This window comes from Leptodactylus fuscus, chromosome 2 (genome assembly GCF_031893055.1).
Source record: "Leptodactylus fuscus isolate aLepFus1 chromosome 2, aLepFus1.hap2, whole genome shotgun sequence".
In the NCBI taxonomy this organism is placed as follows: Eukaryota; Metazoa; Chordata; class Amphibia; order Anura; family Leptodactylidae; genus Leptodactylus; species Leptodactylus fuscus.
Genome location: NC_134266.1, coordinates 267,905,394 through 267,927,416, shown reverse-complemented (window position 1 = coordinate 267,927,416; position 22,023 = coordinate 267,905,394). Strand labels below are relative to the sequence as shown.

The 22,023-nt window shown below is 42.5% G+C and overlaps 1 protein-coding gene across 11 annotated transcripts in view; it reads right to left on the bottom strand.

Annotated features, from left to right (window-relative positions):
- Nucleotides 1–22,023, bottom strand: part of DLG2 (discs large MAGUK scaffold protein 2) — a 1,022,754-nt gene that overhangs the window by 271,003 nt on the left and 729,728 nt on the right. For all 11 annotated transcript variants that reach the window (XM_075266199.1, XM_075266200.1, XM_075266207.1 and 8 more), the window contains one exon: nucleotides 1,781–1,831. In XM_075266199.1, coding sequence (XP_075122300.1) covers nucleotides 1,781–1,831 — 51 coding nt within the window. The remainder of the gene's footprint in view (nucleotides 1–1,780; nucleotides 1,832–22,023) is intronic.

Below are 22,023 nucleotides of genomic sequence, written 5' to 3'. Positions count from 1 at the left end.
CACCACTCATAGAGAAAGCCTGTGAGTCCTGCTCCCCCCACCACTCATAGAGAAAGCCTGTGAGTCCTGCTCCCCCCCACCACTCATAGAGAAAGCCTGTGAGTCCTGCTCCCCCCCACCACTCATAGAGAAAGCCTGTGAGTCCTGCTCCCCCCACCACTCATAGAGAAAGCCTGTGAGTACTGCTCCCCCCACCACTCATAGAGAAAGCCTGTGAGTCCTGCTCCCCCCCACCACTCATAGAGAAAGCCTGTGAGTCCTGCTCCCCCCACCACTCATAGAGAAAGCCTGTGAGTACTGCCCCCCCCCATCAAATGGATCTTTAGGGCGATGAGGCTGAAACTTCATTTGTGATCGCCAGACTCTTGCTCTGTATTCACTGTATTCAGTTGGCTGCTCCCCCCACCACTCATAGAGAAAGCCTGTGAGTCCTGCTCCCCCCACCACTCATAGAGAAAGCCTGTGAGTCCTGCTCCCTCCCACTCATAGAGAAAGCCTGTGAGTCCTGCTCCCCCTACTCATAGAGAAAGCCTGTGAGTCCTGCTCCCCCCCACCACTCATAGAGAAAGCCTGTGAGTCCTGTTCCCCCCCACCACTCATAGAGAAAGCCTGTGAGTCCTGCTCCCCCCACCACTCATAGAGAAAGCCTGTGAGTCCTGCTCCCCCCACCACTCATAGAGAAAGCCTGTGAGTCCTGCTCCCCCCCACTCATAGAGAAAGCCTGTGAGTCCTGCTCCCCCCACCACTCATAGAGAAAGCCTGTGAGTCCTGCTCCCTCCCACTCATAGAGAAAGCCTGTGAGTCCTGCTCCCCCTACTCATAGAGAAAGCCTGTGAGTCCTGCTCCCCCCCACCACTCATAGAGAAAGCCTGTGAGTCCTGTTCCCCCCCACCACTCATAGAGAAAGCCTGTGAGTCCTGCTCCCCCCACCACTCATAGAGAAAGCCTGTGAGTCCTGCTCCCCCCACCACTCATAGAGAAAGCCTGTGAGTCCTGCTCCCCCCCACTCATAGAGAAAGCCTGTGAGTTCTGCTCCCCCCACTACTCATAGAGAAAGCCTGTGAGTCCTGCTCCCCCCACCACTCATAGAGAAAGCCTGTGAGTCCTGCTCCCCCCACCACTCATAGAGAAAGCCTGTGAGTCCTGCTCCCCCCACCACTCATAGAGAAAGCCTGTGAGTCCTGCTCCCCCCACCACTCATAGAGAAAGCCTGTGAGTCCTGCTCCCCCCACCACTCATAGAGAAAGCCTGTGAGTCCTGCTCCCCCCACTCATAGAGAAAGCCTGTGAGTCATGCTCCCCCCACCACTCATAGAGAAAGCCTGTGAGTCCTGCTCCCCCCCACCACTCATAGAGAAAGCCTGTGAGTCCTGCCCCCCCTCATATATTTCCTTTTGATCTTAATTTGCACATATATATTTTCTTCTCCTCTTCTTATCTTTCACATTTTGATTTGGAAAACTTGATTTTATCTCTCACTATTGTCTCTATGAAACCAATCTGATGGAAAATATCCTTACTAATAAAACTAATCCTTATTCTTGTATATGATGTACATATGAGCAAGATGAATGTGTGACGTGTTTTTTTTTCCAATAGGAACAAGCATACAATTACATTTGTGCTATTTTGACCAACCTATCCAAATTTCCACCATTTTTGTCAATCTCTACCATCATACTCTATACGGCTACAGCCAAACCACCTTCCTTATAAGTAAGTTATAAGAGCAAATGTAAGGAAAAAAATCCATAAGATACAACATATATAGAGTCACTTACCCGCTCCAATGTTATTTCTTCAAACTCATATTCAATTTCCGACCCATTAATCTAGAAAGAAAAACAAAATCCATGATAACCAAGAAAATTTTAAGATTATAAAACGTCCTTAAAACCATACATGCCAACTCCCCCAGTATGTCTGGGAGGCCTCCAAAAACTGGGGTCACCTCCAAGACTGGAAGAGAGGGCAAATAAATATCCCGGGCCTGGTGGAAGGCTGTGATGTAGGCACATTATATAGTAGTCATGCCATGAAAAACGGGGCATGCTCTCCATTCTTAAAGGGGTGGTCTAATGGCCTACTAGGCCCTCCTGGGTTGGGGGGCCCACTATGAAATTAACCTGCTCCCCGGTCGGCCAGTCCGGGCCTGTACCCCATACATCATACATTCTCAGGTACGTCACAAATTCCCTGAGGCCAATGCAAGTTTGTAACGGATGTGATGTCATCGCTGCAGGATTGTCAGAACAAGAGCGTTAGGATGGCACCTCTCACCGATTTACCACATATTGCACTCCATGGTGACTTTGCAGATGATCTCCCTAGCAGACTAAGCATAAGTAAACTCCCAGATAGAAGGTTTACTTACTTATTGCTCCCATATGGAATGATGGCGAACGCCGATTAGCAGCGGCTAAAACAAAGTCAGGCCATCAATTATTCAGCAGATGATCCTCACTATATATAACTACTTACTTTATATAGGTTACTGTGAATATAGCATTTACAGGAGACGTCTTATAGCAGACATAAGACATAACACTGTATTTAAATGAAGATTTAATAAAAAGATTGTCCATCCCTACGTAAATACGAGTTACACTATCACCAATGAGATATTCTAATCTACATAATGTGACGGTTATAATTGCAAAAAATTGTTTCAAAATTTTGTTTACTTTTGGAACTTTTCTTCCCTTACAAAGGAAAACAAACATAACAGAAGCTTGTGTCCATCATATTATTCACATTAGTATCAATGGCAATGGACACAGACTGATGGACGACAGGAACAGACAATAACAATAGTGGTGTGAACCCAGCCTTAGATGTGTTTTACAAGTACCTTGCTCTAAAGTCATTTATCTCTAGGGATAGGACTGAATTGTTTAAATGGATATCTGCTTATGTGGAACTCATATTACCAACATTTGTAAGAAATTCCCGGTGGATTTAGTCAAAAATGGTTTGATTGAATGATAAGAATTTTAAGTGTTTAAAATTAGTTATAAAGTAAAAACAACAAGAAAACTAGCCTACTCCGTTATAATACTGTCCCCTATGTATAACAATATAGCTAATATAATACTGGCCAATATGTACAAGAATATAACTACTATAATACTGCTCCTATGTACAAGAATATAACTACTATAATACTGCTCCTATGTACAAGAATATAACTACTATAATACTACTCCTATGTACAAGAATATAACTACTATAATACTACCTCCTATGTACAAGAATATAACTACTATAATACTGCTCCTATGTACAAGAATATAACTACTATAATACTGCTCCTATGTACAAGAATATAACTACTATAATACTGCTCCTATGTACAAGAATATAACTACTATAATACTACCTCCTATGTACATGAATATAACTACTATAATACTACTCCTATGTACAAGAATATAACTACTATAATACTGCTCCTATGTACAAGGATATAACTACTATAATACTGCTCCTATGTACAAGAATATAACTACTATAATACTACCTCCTATGTACAAGAATATAACTACTATAATACTACCTCCTATGTACAAGAATATAACTACTATAATACTGCTCCTATGTACAAGAATATAACTACTATAATACTGCTCCTATGTACAAGAATATAACTACTATAATACTGCCCCCTATGTACAAGAATATAACTACTATAATACTACCTCCTATGTACAAGAATATAACTACTATAATACTGCTCCTATGTACAAGAATATAACTACTATAATACTGCTCCTATGTACAAGAATATAACTACTATAATACTACCTCCTATGTACAAGAATATAACTACTATAATACTACCTCCTATGTACAAGAATATAACTACTATAATACTGCTCCTATGTACAAGAATATAACTACTATAATACTGCTCCTATGTACAAGAATATAACTACTATAATACTACCTCCTATATACAAGAATATAACTACTATAATACTGCTCCTATGTACAAGAATATAACTACTATAATACTACTCCTATGTACAAGAATATAACTACTATAATACTACTCCTATGTACAAGAATATAACTACTATAATACTACTCCTATGTACAAGAATATAACTACTATAATACTACCTCCTATGTACAAGAATATAACTATTATAATACTGCCCCTATGTACAAGAATATAACTACTATAATACTACCTCCTATGTACAAGAATATAACTACTATAATACTGCTCCTATGTACAAGAATATAACTACTATAATACTACCTCCTATGTACAAGAATATAACTACTATAATACTACCTCCTATGTACAAGAATATAACTACTAGAGATGAGCGAACAGTGTTCTATCGAACTCATGTTCGATCGGATATTAGGCTGTTCGGCATGTTCGAATCGAATCGAACACCGCGTGGTAAAGTGCGCCATTACTCGATTCCCCTCCCACCTTCCCTGGCGCCTTTTTTGCTCCAATAACAGCGCAGGGTAGGTGGGACAGGAACTACGACACCGGTGACGTTGAAAAAAGTAGGCAAAACCCATTGGCTGCCGAAAACATGTGACCTCTAATTTAAAAGAACAGCGATGCCCAGCTTCGCGTCATTCTGAGCTTGCAATTCACCGAGGACGGAGGTTTCCGTCCAGTTAGCTAGGGCTTAGATTCTGGGTAGGCAGGGACAGGCTAGGATAGGAAGGAGAAGACAACCAACAGCTCTTATAAGAGCTAAATTCCAGGGAGAAGCTTGTCAGTGTAACGTGGCACTGACGGGCTCAATCGCCGCAACCCAGCTTTCCGCGGATCCTGAATGGAATACACTGACAGTGTATTCCCGTATACCCGATATATACCCCCGATACCCGTTCCAACGGTGTGCCCCCCCACCTTCACCCCAGAAATACCCTGCAAGTCCCCTAGCAATAGAATTGGAGCTATATACACCCACAATTTTTGCTACTGGTATATAGTGCCATTGTCTGACTGGGAATTCAAAGAATATATTGGGCTTACATATAACTTCAATTCCAGGGAGAAGCTTGTCAGTGTAACGTGGCACTGACGGGCTCAGTCGCCGCAACCCAGCTTTCCCAGGATCCTGAATGGAACACACTGACAGTGTATTCCCGTATACCCCATATATACACCCCAAATCCCCGTTCCAACGGTGTGCCCCCCCACCTTCACCTCAGAAATACCCTGCAAGTCCCCTAGCAATAGAATTGGGGCTATGTACACCCACAATTTTTGCTACTGGTATATAGTGCCATTGTCTGACTGGGAATTCAAAGAATATATTGGGGTGACGTGCACCCACAATTTTTGCTACTGCTATACAGTGCCATTGTCTCACTGGGAATTCAAAGAATATATTGGGGTTACGTGCACCCACAATTTTTGCTACTGGTATATAGTGCCATTGTCTCACTGGGAATTCAAAGAATATATTGGGGTTACGTGCACCCACAATTTTTGCTACTGGTATACAGTGCCATTGTCTCACTGGGAATTCAAAGAATATATGGGGGTTATGTGCACCCACAATTTTTACTACTGGTATACAGTGCCATTGTCTGACTGGGAATTCAAAGAATATATTGGGGTTACAAATACCCTCATTTCTTGCTACTGCCATATAGTGCCATTGTCTGACTGGGAATTCAAAGAATATATTGGGGTTACGTGCACCCACAATTTTTACTACTGGTATATAGTGCCATTGTCTGACTGGGAATTCAAAGAATATATTGGGGTTACAAATACCCTCATTTCTTGCTACTGGTATATAGTGCCAGTGTCTGACTGGGAATTCAAAGAATATATTGGGGTTACGTGCACCCACAATTTTTGCTACTGGTATATAGTGCCATTGTCTGACTGGGAATTCAAAGAATATATGGGGGTTACGTGCACCCACAATTTTTGCTACTGGTATATAGTGCCAGTTTCTGACTGGTAATTCAAAGAATATATTGGGGTTACGTGCACCCACAATTTTTGCTACTGGTATATAGTGCCATTGTCTGACTGGGAATTCAAAGAATATATGGGGGTTACGTGCACCCACAAATTTTGCTACTGCTATACAGTGCCATTGTCTCACTGGGAATTCAAAGAATATATTGGGGTTACGTGCACCCACAATTTTTGCTACTGGTATATAGTGCCATTGTCTGACTGGGAATTCAAAGAATATATGGGGGTTACGTGCACCCACAATTTTTGCTACTGCTATACAGTGCCATTGTCTCACTGGGAATTCAAAGAATATATTGGGGTTATGTGCACCCACAATTTTTGCTACTGGTATATAGTGCCATTGTCTGACTGGGAATTCAAAGAATATATGGGGGTTACGTGCACCCACAATTTTTGCTACTGCTATACAGTGCCATTGTCTCACTGGGAATTCAAAGAATATATTGGGGTTACGTGCACCCACAATTTTTGCTACTGGTATATAGTGCCATTGTCTGACTGGGAATTCAGAGAATATATGGGGGTTACGTGCACCCACAATTTTTGCTACTGCCATATAGTGCCATTGTCTGACTGGGAATTCAAAGAATATATTGGGGTTACGTGCACCCACAATTTTTGCTACTGGTAGATAGTGCCATTGTCTCACTGGGAATTCCACAAATAATTTGGGGATTCATTCACCCTACATCTCAGGCTCTTGCCATATTCACCCAGGTTGTCAGTGCTGCACCAGCTCGTTCCCAGACAGCTCGGCCCGAAAAACACGTTACCTATATAGAGGATTTGGACAATGAAGACAACATGTTCTAAATCTAATGTCTGCACCTTCTCCAGAATTAAAATAAAGGCAGCGTTTAACTTTCAAATAGCACTGCACAAAGGAAGAGCTTATCAGCTTGTCTCATGACATGCTACTGAAAAGTGTCATTTGTGTATCTTAATGTAAATATAGTTGTATAAGCTTTTTGGGTTTTAGGCACTGCCAAGTTATTTATTACCACCCGCTCCCTTATAATGATGATGACGCCAAAGTCACTGTGGGTGTTCAGAGCTCACAGCTTTGGTTGACATTTGTCTTGCTCTCTGTCAGTACCAGCTGTCTTTTTGGATACCGTAAAGTTATGTTGACTTTATTAACAGCTATAGAAGCTTTAGCCAGGTTGTGACGGTGTGTAACCCTAACAACACTAAGTGGGATGCACATTAATAGTCAGTCTATGTACGCTAAACGTATCACTGAAGTAATTTTTTTTTCCCTCTCCCCTAATATAAGAAAGGAACAGACATTAGACCTAGACCGGGGTTCGAGGCTTGTAAAAATCCAGTATTATTTGTTCTTCATGATGTGAAATATGTGTTGAAAAGCAACCCAAGATGAAGTCAGCCATGTGTGCCAGTGTGTTACTTGGCATGCCTTTGCTGGCCCCAACTGTAAGGGTCACTCTCCATTTCCTCCATTTTCCACTCCCCTTCACACCATTTGTGGTGAAGCAATGGGATGCACTGAAGTGCACCCTCTAGCCTCGTGTGGGACAGGGACATCAGATGCCACTCCAACCCCCTCGTCTTCCTCCGCCAGCCAACGGTGCGAAGATGAGAGGAGTGTGCTCTGAATGTTTTCTGCCTAGCAGAGGCTAGTTCTCACTTACGAAAATGGCCCCACTTTGACCTGTATATCAGGCACAATGGTGTAGGTTTCAAAGAAACATGGCACCAACAAGTTGAAAAACGTGGGCCATGCGTGGACCGTGTTTGAGTCTGGCAAGCTCCAGATCTGCTACCAGGTTCCAGCCATTATCACAGGTGCAAAAATGCCAGGCCCCAGGTGTAGCAGGGAAAAAAAATGCCATCTCAGCCAGGATGGCATCCCTGACCTCGGAGGCACTGTGCTGTCTGTCCCCCAAGCTGATCAGTTTCAGCACGGCCTGCTGACATCTCCCCATGCCAGTGTTACAGTGTTTTCCGCTAGTAGCTGGGGTGGAGGTTGCAGCATCGTAGGGTTTCAGTCTACTCCTGCCATGAATTTTGGCCTGGGAGAGGAGATAGGCCACCCCAGTTTGCACCCGGGGAACAGACTCCACCACATTCACCCTGCCTGTCATTAAAGATAAGCACTGCAGCATCCCTGACCACAGGCGCTTGTCCATGTGTCGGTGGTCAAGTGGACCTTGCAGCAAAGTGCAGAGCTCTGGGCCCGACTGATGTTATGGGACACATGCAGGCGCAAGGCAGGGACAGCACACCAAGAGAAGTATTAACGGCTAGGCCCAGCATAGGGAGGTGCCCCAGCTGCCATCTGCTGACGGAAGGCCTGGGTCTCCAGAAGCATAAACAAACACCAACATCTCCAGGGCCAGCAGTTTATCGATGAGGCTGTTAAAGGCTTGGGCATGGGGGTGGGTTGTGTTGTACTTCTGCCTGCAATGAAAAGCTTGGGAAATGTGGAGTGGCTGGGAAGAGGCGCATGATGGTGCAGGCCAAAAGGGCGCATGAGGGTGAACTCCCCAATGTGTCAGAGATAGGTGTGTAGGTGTCCTTGCATCATATACTTGCACCATATTTGGCTTTGGAAGTTAATTTTGTGCCAAAAAGTGGTTAAGACAGCGATCCCTCAGCTACTCCCGTTACACTGTCTAGTGAAATTACCATATTTGGAAGTGGACCACCACTTGTAAGATCCCAAAGGAAGCAGGCAAGAGATGTGCAGTGCAGAAAAAAAGATTAGAAAATAAGTGTAGGCTGTAGAGCACAGAGGGATCGGAGAGGACAGAGCTGGTGTCGGCCAGGTATTCCCACAACATGCGCCTATACTTGTCCCTCCTGGTGACACTAGGCCCCTGAGTGGCAGTAATTTGTCCATGGGGGCCATTAACGTGTTCCAGACCTAGGAATAAGTCTTCCAACAGGGTAGAGTTTTGCATGCCTTTGCTTCTACCCACTGTTTAGCGTCCCTCCACATCTACACTGCTTTCACCCCTAAACATCACCCCAGTTTATGCCTTTGCTTCTACCCTGTTTTTTTTGTTGAATTAGCTTCCCTCCACATCTACACTGCTTTCACCCCTAAACATCACCCCAGTTTATGCCTTTGTTTCTACCCTGTTTTTTTTGTTGAATTAGCTTCCCTCCACATCTACACTGCTTTAGCCCCTAAACATCACCCCAGTTTATGCCTTTGCTTCTACCCAGGTTTTTTGTTGATTTAGCTTCCCTCTACATCTACACTGCTTTAGCCCCTAGACATCACCCCTGTCCATGTGGGGTCAGTGGCCTCGTCATACACCAACTCCTCTTCCAATTGCGCACTGGCCCCTTACTGCAAACCGCACATGACCACATCTTGCTCTGATGGCAACTGTGTCTCATGATGCCCACTTAGGTCCAGACAAGTCAGTGGCGGGTCCAAAACCCCAAAATTGGAAGGAAATGGCAGATGCTGCAGTATTTCTAACACCTGTTCCTGGTGCTCGGGCCTGGTCTGTGTTGTACCCTGCACCCTGCTTAATGCAGCTGCCATATCCGAAGTTGTGCTGAGCGCATGCTAATGTTTCGTGTCCAGTGCAATGGATGGGATGGGATTTCACATAAGTCTGCCACCCATGGCCACTCATGGTTGAGCAACTGAGGGAGTTGACTTTGACGAACCCGAGGGTTTTGGAGTTGGAACTACATCAAAGGTCTGTGCTGCTCACACACTCTACTCAACACATGATATGTTTAGTGCCAGCAGTGTGGAGACGTCGCACAACAGCCGTTGTTCCAGCAGGTACAGGCGTTGTAGGAGTGCATAGAGGCTAGCAGCGGCAACTATACACTTTAAAAACTATCCGCACAAGCGCCACACTTTCACCAGTAGCTCAGGAACATTGGGGTACCTTTTTAAAATGATTAGTAGCAATGAGTTAAAAACGTGGCCCAGGCATGGAATATGTTGCAGGCTGCCAAGCTACAGAGCCAATCCCAGGTTACGGCCATTATCACACATGACCATGCCTGGGCCCAGGTGCAGTGGCAAAAACCACATTGCCGTCTCATCGAGGATGGCATGACTCACTTTGTAGGCAGTGTGCTGTCTGGCCCCCAAGCTGATGAGCTTCAGCACGGCCCGCTGACGTCTCCCCACACCAGTGTTGCAGCGTTTCCAGCTCGTAGCTGGGGTCAATTTAACAGCGGAGGAGGGTGGTGTTTCAGCCCTCCTCCCAGGAATGTTGTGTGGGGAGACAAGTCAGGCCACCACATTTTGCGACCCGGTCCACGCCTCAACTACATTCAACCACTGTGCCCAAATTGAAAGGTAGCGTCCCTGTCCGCATGCACTTGTCCATTCGTAACTGGTCACATGGAACTTTAGGGCTAAGCGCTGAATTTAGGGACTGCCTCATGTTTGGGGGAAAGTGCTGGTGTGGACGGCACAGTGCGGTGGCGCAGTAGACACTCTGCCCAAAAAGGGCAGAGTGTCCCCCAGCCGGGATTCCAACATCTCCTGGGCCAGATTTCTTGAGATGAGGCCGTTGAAGCCTTGGGCATGTGGGTGGGTTGCGCTGTACTTTAGCATGAAATGAAAGGCTTGGGAGATGGGGAGTTGCTGGGAAGAGGCGCATGATGGCGCGGGCAAAAGGAGAAATGGCAGGAAAAGGTGAGGATAAGGGTGAACTCCCCAAAGTGTCAGAGGCAGATGTGGAGGTGTCCTGGCTGCTGGTCTGGACTGCAGCGCCAGCCTTGTCAACAGTGGGAGAGGCAGTGGCCGCCAGGCCAAACGACGATTATCCTGCGCTTGCTCTCACCCACTGAGCCCAGGGCTTGCCTTCCAAATGATGGCACCCGCAAGAGGTGGTGAGATTCCTCTCCGCAGATCTCCAAACCATCTTGGACTTGCAAATTGCACTAAATTTGTCATATAACTGACATGTATATGATGAGTCTATCCATTGTCTGTTCATTTTGGTGAAAGTCAGCCTGTCAGCTGACAGACAGCTGTGCTTGTCAGTGATGATGCCACCGGCTGCTTGTACCCCCAGTTTTTGCTGCTTAGCTTGCCTCCACATCCACACTGCTTTTGCCCCTACACATCACCCCTATCCATGCCTGTGCCTCTAGCCATAAGTCTGCCACCCATGGAAACTCATGGTGCAGAAAGTGAGGGAGCTGACTCTGAGGAACCCTTGGGTTTTGTAGCTGGTACTCCATCAAAGGTCTCTGCTGCTCACACACCCTGCTGAACATACGGTATCTAGGGTTAGAGCGTGTGGTGACCTCGCACAACAGTAGGTGCTTCAGGCAGATGTAGGCCTTACTGGAGTGTATTGCGGCTAGCTCCAGGTACTGTAGACTTGGGAAAGTGGGTGTCCAAGTGCCGCACTTTCACCCTTAGCTCAGCTAATTTGGGGTATGTTTTTAAAAATCATTGCACCACTACATTGAACACGTGGGCCAGGCATGGAACGTGTTGGAGGCTGGCAAGCTCCAGAGCCCTCCAACAAGACAAAAAAGCCTGGCCCCAGGGGCAGCGGGGATAAACAAATTGCCATCTCATCCAGGATGGCATCCCTGACCTCAGAGGCAGTGTGCTGTCCGTCTCCCAAGCTGATGAGCTTCAGCCCAGCCTGCTGACGTCTCCCCACACCAGTGTTGCAGCGTTTTCAGCTCGTAGCTGGGGTCAATCTAACAGCGGAGGAGGAGGAGGGTGGTGTTTCAGCCCTCCTCCCAGGAATGTTTTGTGGGGAGACAAGTCAGGAAAATTCTTGAAACAGGGGAGAGTTTTGCATCTTTGCCCTTGCTGCCTATGGACATCCCTTTGCCTCTAGCCACCATTTTCCCTGCTTTGCTTGCCTCCACATCCACACTGCTTTTGCCCCTAGACATCACCCCAGTCCATGCCTTAGCTTGTACCCCCAGTTTTTCCTGCTTAGCTTGCCTCCACATCCACACTGCTTTTGCCCCTAGACATCACCCCAGTCCATGCCTTAGCTTGTACCCCCAGTTTTTCCTGCTTAGCTTGCCTCCACATCCACACTGCTTTTGCCCCTAGACATCACCCGAGTCCATGCCTTAGCTTGTACCCCCAGTTTTTCCTGCTTAGCTTGCCTCCACATCCACACTGCTTTTGCCCCTAGACATCATCCCTATCCATGCCTCTGCCCCTAGCCATAACTCTGCCACCCCTGGAAACTCATGGTGCAGAAACTTTGGGAGCTGACTTTGAGGAACCCTTGGGTTTTGTAGATGGAACTCCATCAAAGGTCTGTGCAGCTCACACACCCTGCTCAAGATATGGTATTGTAGGGTTTCAGCGTGTGTGAATGACGGACAACAGCCTGTGTTTGGACAGATGTAGGCCTTGCTAGAGTGTTTTTAGGCTAGCAGCAACTCCTGTGCACTTGCAAAAGTGGGCGCACAAGCGCCGCATTTTCAACAGTAGCTTCGGTACATTTGGGTATGTTTTCAAAAAACTTTGCACCACTAGGTTAGACGTGGGCCAAACATGGAACGTGTTGGAGGCTGGCAAGCTCCAGAGCCGCTACCAGGTTCCAGCCATTATCACAGGCGTAAAAATGCCAGGCCCCAGGTGTAGCAGGGAAAAAAAAATGCCATCTCAGCCAGGATGGCATCCCTGACCTCGGAGGCACTGTGCTGTCTGTCCCCCAAGCTGATGAGCTTCAGCACCGCCTGCTGACGTCTCCCCACACCAGTGTTTTAGCGTTTGCCGCTAGAAGCTGTGGTGGAGGTTGCAGCGTCGTAGGGTTTCAGTCTACTCCTGCCATGAATTTTGGCCTGGGAGAGGAGATAGGGTACCTCAGTTTGCACCCCGGGACCAGACTCCACCACATTCACCCTGCCTGTCCTTAAAGATAAGCAGCATCCCTGACCACAGGTGCTTGTCCAAGTGTCGGTGGTCAAGTGGACCTTGCAGCAAAGCGCGGAACTAAGGGCCCACCTGATGTTGAGTGACACGTGCTGGTGCAAGGCGGGGACGCCACACCGGGAGAAGTTGAGACGGCTAGGGACGGCATAGTGAGGTGCCACAGTTGCCATCAGGTCCGGGAAGGCGGGAGTTTCAACAAGCCGGAACGCCAACCTCTCCTGGGCCAGCAGTTTAGCGATGTTGGCGTTCTAGGCTTGCGTGGGTGGGTGGTTAGCGGTGTATTTCTGCCAGCGCTCCAATGTCTGAGAGATGGTGGGTTGTTGTAAAGAAGCGCCTGATGGTGCCTTTGATGGTGCAGGAGAAGGAGATAAGACAGAAACAGGGGAGGATGAGGGAGAAGTCAACAAAGTGGCGGAGGCAGATGAAGTGATGTCCTGGCTCGTCCTCTGGAGTGCATCGCCAGCACTGTGAGCAGAGGCAGTGGCATGAATGGCGGGCGACGTTTGTCCTGCCGTTGCTGCCTGCCACTGATTCCATTGCTTGGATTCCAAATGACGGTGCATTGAAGTGGTGGACAGGTTGCTCTTCTCAGGGCCCCTACTCGATTTCGAGAGGCAAATTGTGTAGACGACACTATATCTGTCCTCGACGCATTCCTTATAAAAACTTTACACCTTCAAGAAATGTGCCCTCGATGGGGGAGTTTTTCTGGGCTGGGTACAAAAGGGAACATCTTCGGACATTCCGGGTCTGGCCTGGCTTCGGCAAAGCAGCTGACCTCTGCCTCTGGACATGTCTCTGCCTCTAGCTACCCTTTTTGGTGCTGCACCTGCCTCAACATCCACACTACTTTCCCAGCTTGACATCCGCCTTGTCCAGGTGGGGTCGGTGTCCTCGTCGTCCACCACCTCCTCTTCCAACTCCTGTCTCGCCTCCTCCTCCTGCACAATGCGCATGTCAACTGGCTTCCCTGACAGCAACTGCGTCTCATCGTCGTCGATGAGGGTGGGTTGCTGGTCATCCGCCACCAAATCGACCGGAGATGGAATGGAGGAGACTCTAGTGTTTGAGCATCTGGACACAGATACTCGTCTGTTAGGTCCGTGGAATCGCGAAATGGAGGGGCAGGTTGCGGTACAGTCAAAGGAAGGGAGAACAGCTCTGGGGAGCAGGGACAGTTGGGGTTATTGTTCTGGGAAGATTGGGAATTTTGGGTGGAAGGAGGACAAGACTGTTGGGTAAGAGGAGGTAGAGGCTGACTGGCTGGTGGACAATGTGCTTTAAGCGTTATCCGACAGCCATTGCAAGACCTGTTCCTGGTTCTCGGGCCTACTAATCTTTGTACCATTCAGCCTAGTTAATGTGGAACTTTTGTGCAAAGCGCAGAACTTAGGGCCCGCCTGATGTTAAGGGACACACGCTGGTACAAGGCTCAACTCACCCTAAGTGCCAAAAACACTGCTGGTGCAAGGCTCTACTCATGCCAAGGGCCTCAATCTCTGCTGGTAGCTCAGCTTAAGGTCCTGTAACTTTGTTTGGAAGGGCTCATGTTAAGGGCTAGAAAAGTGAATTTTGGAAGGTCTTACCACATCACACACACACACACACACACACACACACACTCAAAATGACAGTTAAGGGTGAGGGCTTTTGGAATTCCCATTGCCTATTCCATTTGTGGTTGTCATGGGGAACGTGATTTAAAGGGGTGGTTGTTACTGTTTGTTGAGCTTAAATTGGGGGTTGTGTCCATCCATTTGGGGAGTAAAGAAGGTTTCCAGGTATTTTCCCACTTTGATAGAGGTTTTTTTGAATGTGGAAAGTGTGTAGTTGTTAGGCAGTGATGTTGGGGTAATAGAGGGTCTTTGGTGTGTTAGATGCCCCCAGACATGCTTCCCCTGCTGTCCCAGTGTCATTCCAGAGGTGTTGGCATCATTTCCTGGGGTGTCATAGTGGACTTGGTGACCCTCCAGACACGGATTTGGGTTTCCCCCTTAACGAGTATCTGTTCCCCATAGACTATAATGGGGTTCGAAACCCTTTCGAACACACGAACATTGAGCGGCTGTTCGAATCGAATTTCGAACCTCGAACATTTTAGTGTTCGCTCATCTCTAATAACTACTATAATACTGCTCCTATGTACAAGAATATAACTACTATAATACTACTCCTATCTACAAGAATATAACTACTATAATACTACTCCTATCTACAAGAATATAACTACTATAATACTGCTCCTATGTACAAGAATATAACTACTATAATACTGCTCCTATGTACAAGAATATAACTACTATAATACTACTCCTATGTACAAGAATATAACTACTATAATACTGCTCCTATGTACAAGAATATAACTACTATAATACTACTCCTATGTACAAGAATATAACTACTATAATACTACTCCTATGTAGAAGAATATACCGTATTTTTTGGACTATAAGACGCACTTTTTTCCCCCCAAATTTGGGGGGAAAAGAAGGGTGCGTCTTATAGTCCGAATGTGGCGCCTGGCACCCGCCGTAATAGAGAGGCGAATGCCGGCAAGGGATAGACACCGGGGCCTGAGACATCGCTGCGCTCCTCTGCCCTGCATGAAGCCAGCAGCGGCGATGCTATTCCGCTTCTCCGTCCCCCCGCCGCTGGCTTCAGGCAGGGCAGAGGAGCGATGTCTCAGGCCCCGGCACCAGTGCCAGCGTCTATCCCTCGCCGGCATCCGCCTCTCTAGTACAGCGGATGCCGGGTCAGTATCGGTGGCCCCTTCTCCCCCGGGGCCGGTCCCCACCGGCCCCGTACCTGTGAAGTTGCAGGCTGGCTCCTGCGCGGCGATATCGCAGGAGCCGACCTGTTCGGTTGACAGCCGGGAGCCTAATGAGGCTCCCAGGCCTGTCACTGCTGTATTAGAATTGCGGCTGGGTCTATGACCAGCCGCCGTAATACTAATAGACAGAATGTCCCATAGACGGCAATACAGTTGTATTGCCGTCTATGGGACTTGCAATCAAGTGACCGCAGGCTCAAGCCCCCGGGGGGGAATAAAATAGTAAAAAAAAAAAAAGCTTTAAAAATATATAATAAAAATATGAAATAAATAAAAGTTCTAAATCACCTCCTGTCCCTAGAATATATATATAAAAGTAGAAAATCATGTCATAAACCACCGGGTTTTTTTTCAATACAAGGTGATCTAAGCAATAGATATTCCCCAAAATGGTATAACTAAAAAGTACTTCTGGCCCCGCAAAAAAAAAACACTCTATGCGTCCCCGTACAGCTGCAGGGTCACCTGTCAATGTGGCCTTGCAGCTGTTGCAAAACTACAACTCCCATATATTAAATATTTTACCATTTTTTGCTTCAAAATTTTTTTTCCCTATTTTCCTCCTCTAAAACCTAGGTGCGTCTTATAGTCCGAAAAATACGGTAACTACTATAATACTACTCCTATGTACAAGAATATAACTACTATAATACTACTCCTATGTACAAGAATATAACTACTATAATACTACTCCTATGTACAAGAATATAACTACTATAATACTGCTGCTATGTACAAGAATATAACTACTATAATACTGCTCCTATGTACAAGAATATAACTACTATAATACTACCTCCTATGTACAAGAATATAACTACTATAATACTACTCCTATGTACAAGAATATAACTACTATAATACTGCTCCTATGTACAAGGATATAACTACTATAATACTACCTCCTATGTACAAGAATATAAGTACTATAATACTACCTCCTATGTACAAGAATATAACTACTATAATACTACTCCTATGTACAAGAATATAACTACTATAATACTGCTGCTATGTACAAGAATATAACTACTATAATACTGCTCCTATGTACAAGAATATAACTACTATAATACTACCTCCTATGTACAAGAATATAACTACTATAATACTACTCCTATGTACAAGAATATAACTACTATAATACTGCTCCTATGTACAAGGATATAACTACTATAATACTACCTCCTATGTACAAGAATATAAGTACTATAATACTACCTCCTATGTACAAGAATATAACTACTATAATACTACTCCTATGTACAAGAATATAACTACTATAATACTGCTGCTATGTACAAGAATATAACTACTATAATACTGCTCCTATGTACAAGAATATAACTACTATAATACTACCTCCTATGTACAAGAATATAACTACTATAATACTACCTCCTATGTACAAGAATATAACTACTATAATACTACCTCCTATGTACAAGAATATAAGTACTATAATACTACCTCCTATGTACAAGAATATAACTACTATAATACTACTCCTATGTACAAGAATATAACTACTATAATACTGCTGCTATGTACAAGAATATAACTACTATAATACTGCTCCTATGTACAAGAATATAACTACTATAATACTACCTCCTATGTACAAGAATATAACTACTATAATACTACCTCCTATGTGCAAGAATATAACTACTATAATACTACTCCTATGTACAAGAATATAACTACTATAATACTGCTCCTATGTACAAGGATATAACTACTATAATACTACCTCCTATGTACAAGAATATAAGTACTATAATACTACCTCCTATGTACAAGAATATAACTACTATAATACTGCTGCTATGTACAAGAATATAACTACTATAATACTGCTCCTATGTACAAGAATATAACTACTATAATACTGCTCCTATGTACAAGAATATAACTACTATAATACTACCTCCTATGTACAAGAATATAACTACTATAATACTACTCCTATGTACAAGAATATAACTACTATAATACTGCTCCTATGTACAAGAATATAACTACTATAATACTACTCCTATGTACAAGAATATAACTACTATAATACTACCTCCTATGTACAAGAATATAACTACTATAATACTGCTCCTATGTACAAGAATATAACTACTATAATACTACCTCCTATGTACAAGAATATAACTACTATAATACTACTCCTATGTACAAGAATATAACTACTATAATACTGCTCCTATGTACAAGGATATAACTACTATAATACTACCTCCTATGTACAAGAATATAAGTACTATAATACTACCTCCTATGTACAAGAATATAACTACTATAATACTACTCCTATGTACAAGAATATAACTACTATAATACTACTCCTATGTACAAGAATATAACTACTATAATACTGCTGCTACGTACAAGAATATAACTACTATAATACTGCTCCTATGTACAAGAATATAACTACTATAATACTACCTCCTATGTACAAGAATATAACTACTATAATACTACCTCCTATGTACAAGAATATAACTACTATAATACTACTCCTATGTACAAGAATATAACTACTATAATACTGCTCCTATGTACAAGGATATAACTACTATAATACTACCTACTATGTACAAGAATATAAGTACTATAATACTACCTCCTATGTACAAGAATATAACTACTATAATACTGCTGCTATGTACAAGAATATAACTACTATAATACTGCTCCTATGTACAAGAATATAACTACTATAATACTGCTCCTATGTACAAGAATATAACTACTATAATACTACTCCTATGTACAAGAATATAACTACTATAATACTACTCCTATGTACAAGAATATAACTACTATAATACTACTCCTATGTACAAGAATATAACTACTATAATACTACCTCCTATGTACAAGAATATAACTACTATAATACTGCTCCTATGTACAAGGATATAACTACTATAATACTACCTCCTATGTACAAGAATATAAGTACTATAATACTGCCCCTATGTACAAGAATATAACTACTATAATACTACTCCTATGTACAAGAATATAACTACTGTAATACTGCTCCTATGTACAAGGATATAACTACTAGAATACTACCTCCTATGTACAAGAATATAACTACTATAATACTACCTCCTATGTACAAGAATATAACTACTATAATACTACCTCCTATGTACAAGGATATAACTACTATAATACTACTCCTATGTACAAGAATATAACTACTATAATACTGCTCCTATGTACAAGAATATAACTACTATAATACTACTCCTATGTACAAGAATATAACTACTATAATACTGCTCCTATGTACAAGGATATAACTACTATAATACTACCTCCTATGTACAAGAATATAACTACTATAATACTACTCCTATGTACAAGAATATAACTACTATAATACTGCTCCTATGTACAAGAATATAACTACTATAATACTACTCCTATGTACAAGGATATAACTACTATTATACTGCTCCTATGTACAAGAATATAACTACTATTATACTGCTCCTATGTACAAGAATATAACTACTATAATACTAGTCCTACGTACAAGAATATAACTACTATAATACTACTCCTATGTACAAGAATATAACTACTATAATACTGCTCCTATGTACAAGAATATAACTACTATAATACTACTCCTATGTACAAGGATATTACTACTATAATACTGCTCCTATGTACAAGAATATAACTACTATTATACTGCTCCTATGTACAAGAATATAACTACTATAATACTAGTCCTATGTACAAGAATATAACTACTATAATACTACTCCTATGTACAAGGATATAACTACTATAATACTGCCCCCTATGTACAAGAATATAACTACTATAATACTACTCCTATGTACAAGAATATAAGTACTATAATACTACCTCCTATGTACAAGAATATAACTACTATAATACTACTCCTATGTACAAGAATATAACTACTATAATACTGCTGCTATGTACAAGAATATAACTACTATAATACTGCTCCTATGTACAAGAATATAACTACTATAATACTACCTCCTATGTACAAGAATATAACTACTATAATACTACCTCCTATGTGCAAGAATATAACTACTATAATACTACTCCTATGTACAAGAATATAACTACTATAATACTGCTCCTATGTACAAGGATATAACTACTATAATACTACCTCCTATGTACAAGAATATAAGTACTATAATACTACCTCCTATGTACAAGAATATAACTACTATAATACTGCTGCTATGTACAAGAATATAACTACTATAATACTGCTCCTATGTACAAGAATATAACTACTATAATACTGCTCCTATGTACAAGAATATAACTACTATAATACTACCTCCTATGTACAAGAATATAACTACTATAATACTACTCCTATGTACAAGAATATAACTACTATAATACTGCTCCTATGTACAAGAATATAACTACTATAATACTACTCCTATGTACAAGAATATAACTACTATAATACTACCTCCTATGTACAAGAATATAACTACTATAATACTGCTCCTATGTACAAGAATATAACTACTATAATACTACCTCCTATGTACAAGAATATAACTACTATAATACTACTCCTATGTACAAGAATATAACTACTATAATACTGCTCCTATGTACAAGGATATAACTACTATAATACTACCTCCTATGTACAAGAATATAAGTACTATAATACTACCTCCTATGTACAAGAATATAACTACTATAATACTACTCCTATGTACAAGAATATAACTACTATAATACTACTCCTATGTACAAGAATATAACTACTATAATACTGCTGCTACGTACAAGAATATAACTACTATAATACTGCTCCTATGTACAAGAATATAACTACTATAATACTACCTCCTATGTACAAGAATATAACTACTATAATACTACCTCCTATGTACAAGAATATAACTACTATAATACTACTCCTATGTACAAGAATATAACTACTATAATACTACTCCTATGTACAAGAATATAACTACTATAATACTGCTGCTATGTACAAGAATATAACTACTATAATACTGCTCCTATGTACAAGAATATAACTACTATAATACTGCTCCTATGTACAAGAATATAACTACTATAATACTACTCCTATGTACAAGAATATAACTACTATAATACTACTCCTATGTACAAGAATATAACTACTATAATACTACTCCTATGTACAAGAATATAACTACTATAATACTGCTCCTATGTACAAGGATATACAGTCCTATGAAAAAGTTTGGGCACCCCTATTAATCTTAATCATTTTTAGTTCTAAATATTTTGGTGTTTGCAACATCCATTTCAGTTTGATATATCTAATAACTGATGGACACAGTAATATTTCAGGATTGAAATGAGGTTTATTGTACTAACAGAAAATGTGCAATATGCATTAAACCAAAATTTGACCGGTGCAAAAGTATGGGCACCTCAACAGAAAAGTGACATTAATATTTAGTAGATCCTCCTTTTGCAAAGATAACAGCCTCTAGTCGCTTCCTGTAGCTTTTAATCAGTTCCTGGATCCTGGATAAAGGTATTTTGGACAAACAATTCAAGTTCAGTTAAGTTAGATGGTCGCCGAGCATGGACAGCCCGCTTCAAATCATCCCACAGATGTTCAATGATATTCAGGTCTGGGGACTGGGATGGCCATTCCAGAACATTGTAATTGTTCCTCTGCATGAATGCCTGAGTCGATTTGGAGCGGTGTTTTGGATCATTGTCTTGCTGAAATATCCATCCCCGGCGTAACTTCAACTTCGTTACTGATTCTTGAACATTATTCTCAAGAATCTGCTGATACTGAGTGGAATCCATGCGACCCTCAACTTTAACAAGATTCCCGATGCCGGCATTGGCCACACAGCCCCAAAGCATGATGGAACCTCCACCAAATTTTACAGTGGGTAGCATGTGTTTTTCTTGGAATGCTGTTTCTTTTTGGACGCCATGCATAACGCCTTTTTTTATAACCAAACAACTCAATCTTTGTTTCCAAAATGAAGTTGGCTTCTCCAAATGTGCTTTTGCATACCTCAGGCAACTTTATTTGTGGCGTACGTGCAGAAACGGCTTCTTTCTCATCACTCTCCCATACAGCTTCTATTTGTGCAAAGTGCGCTGTATTGTTGACCGATGCACAGTGACACCATCTGCAGCAAGATGATGCTGCAGCTCTTTGGAGGTGGTCTGTGGATTGTCCTTGACTGTTCTCACCATTCTTCTTCTCTGCCTTTCTGATATTTTTCTTGGCCTGCCACTTCTGGGCTTAACAAGAACTGTCCCTGTGGTCTTCCATTTC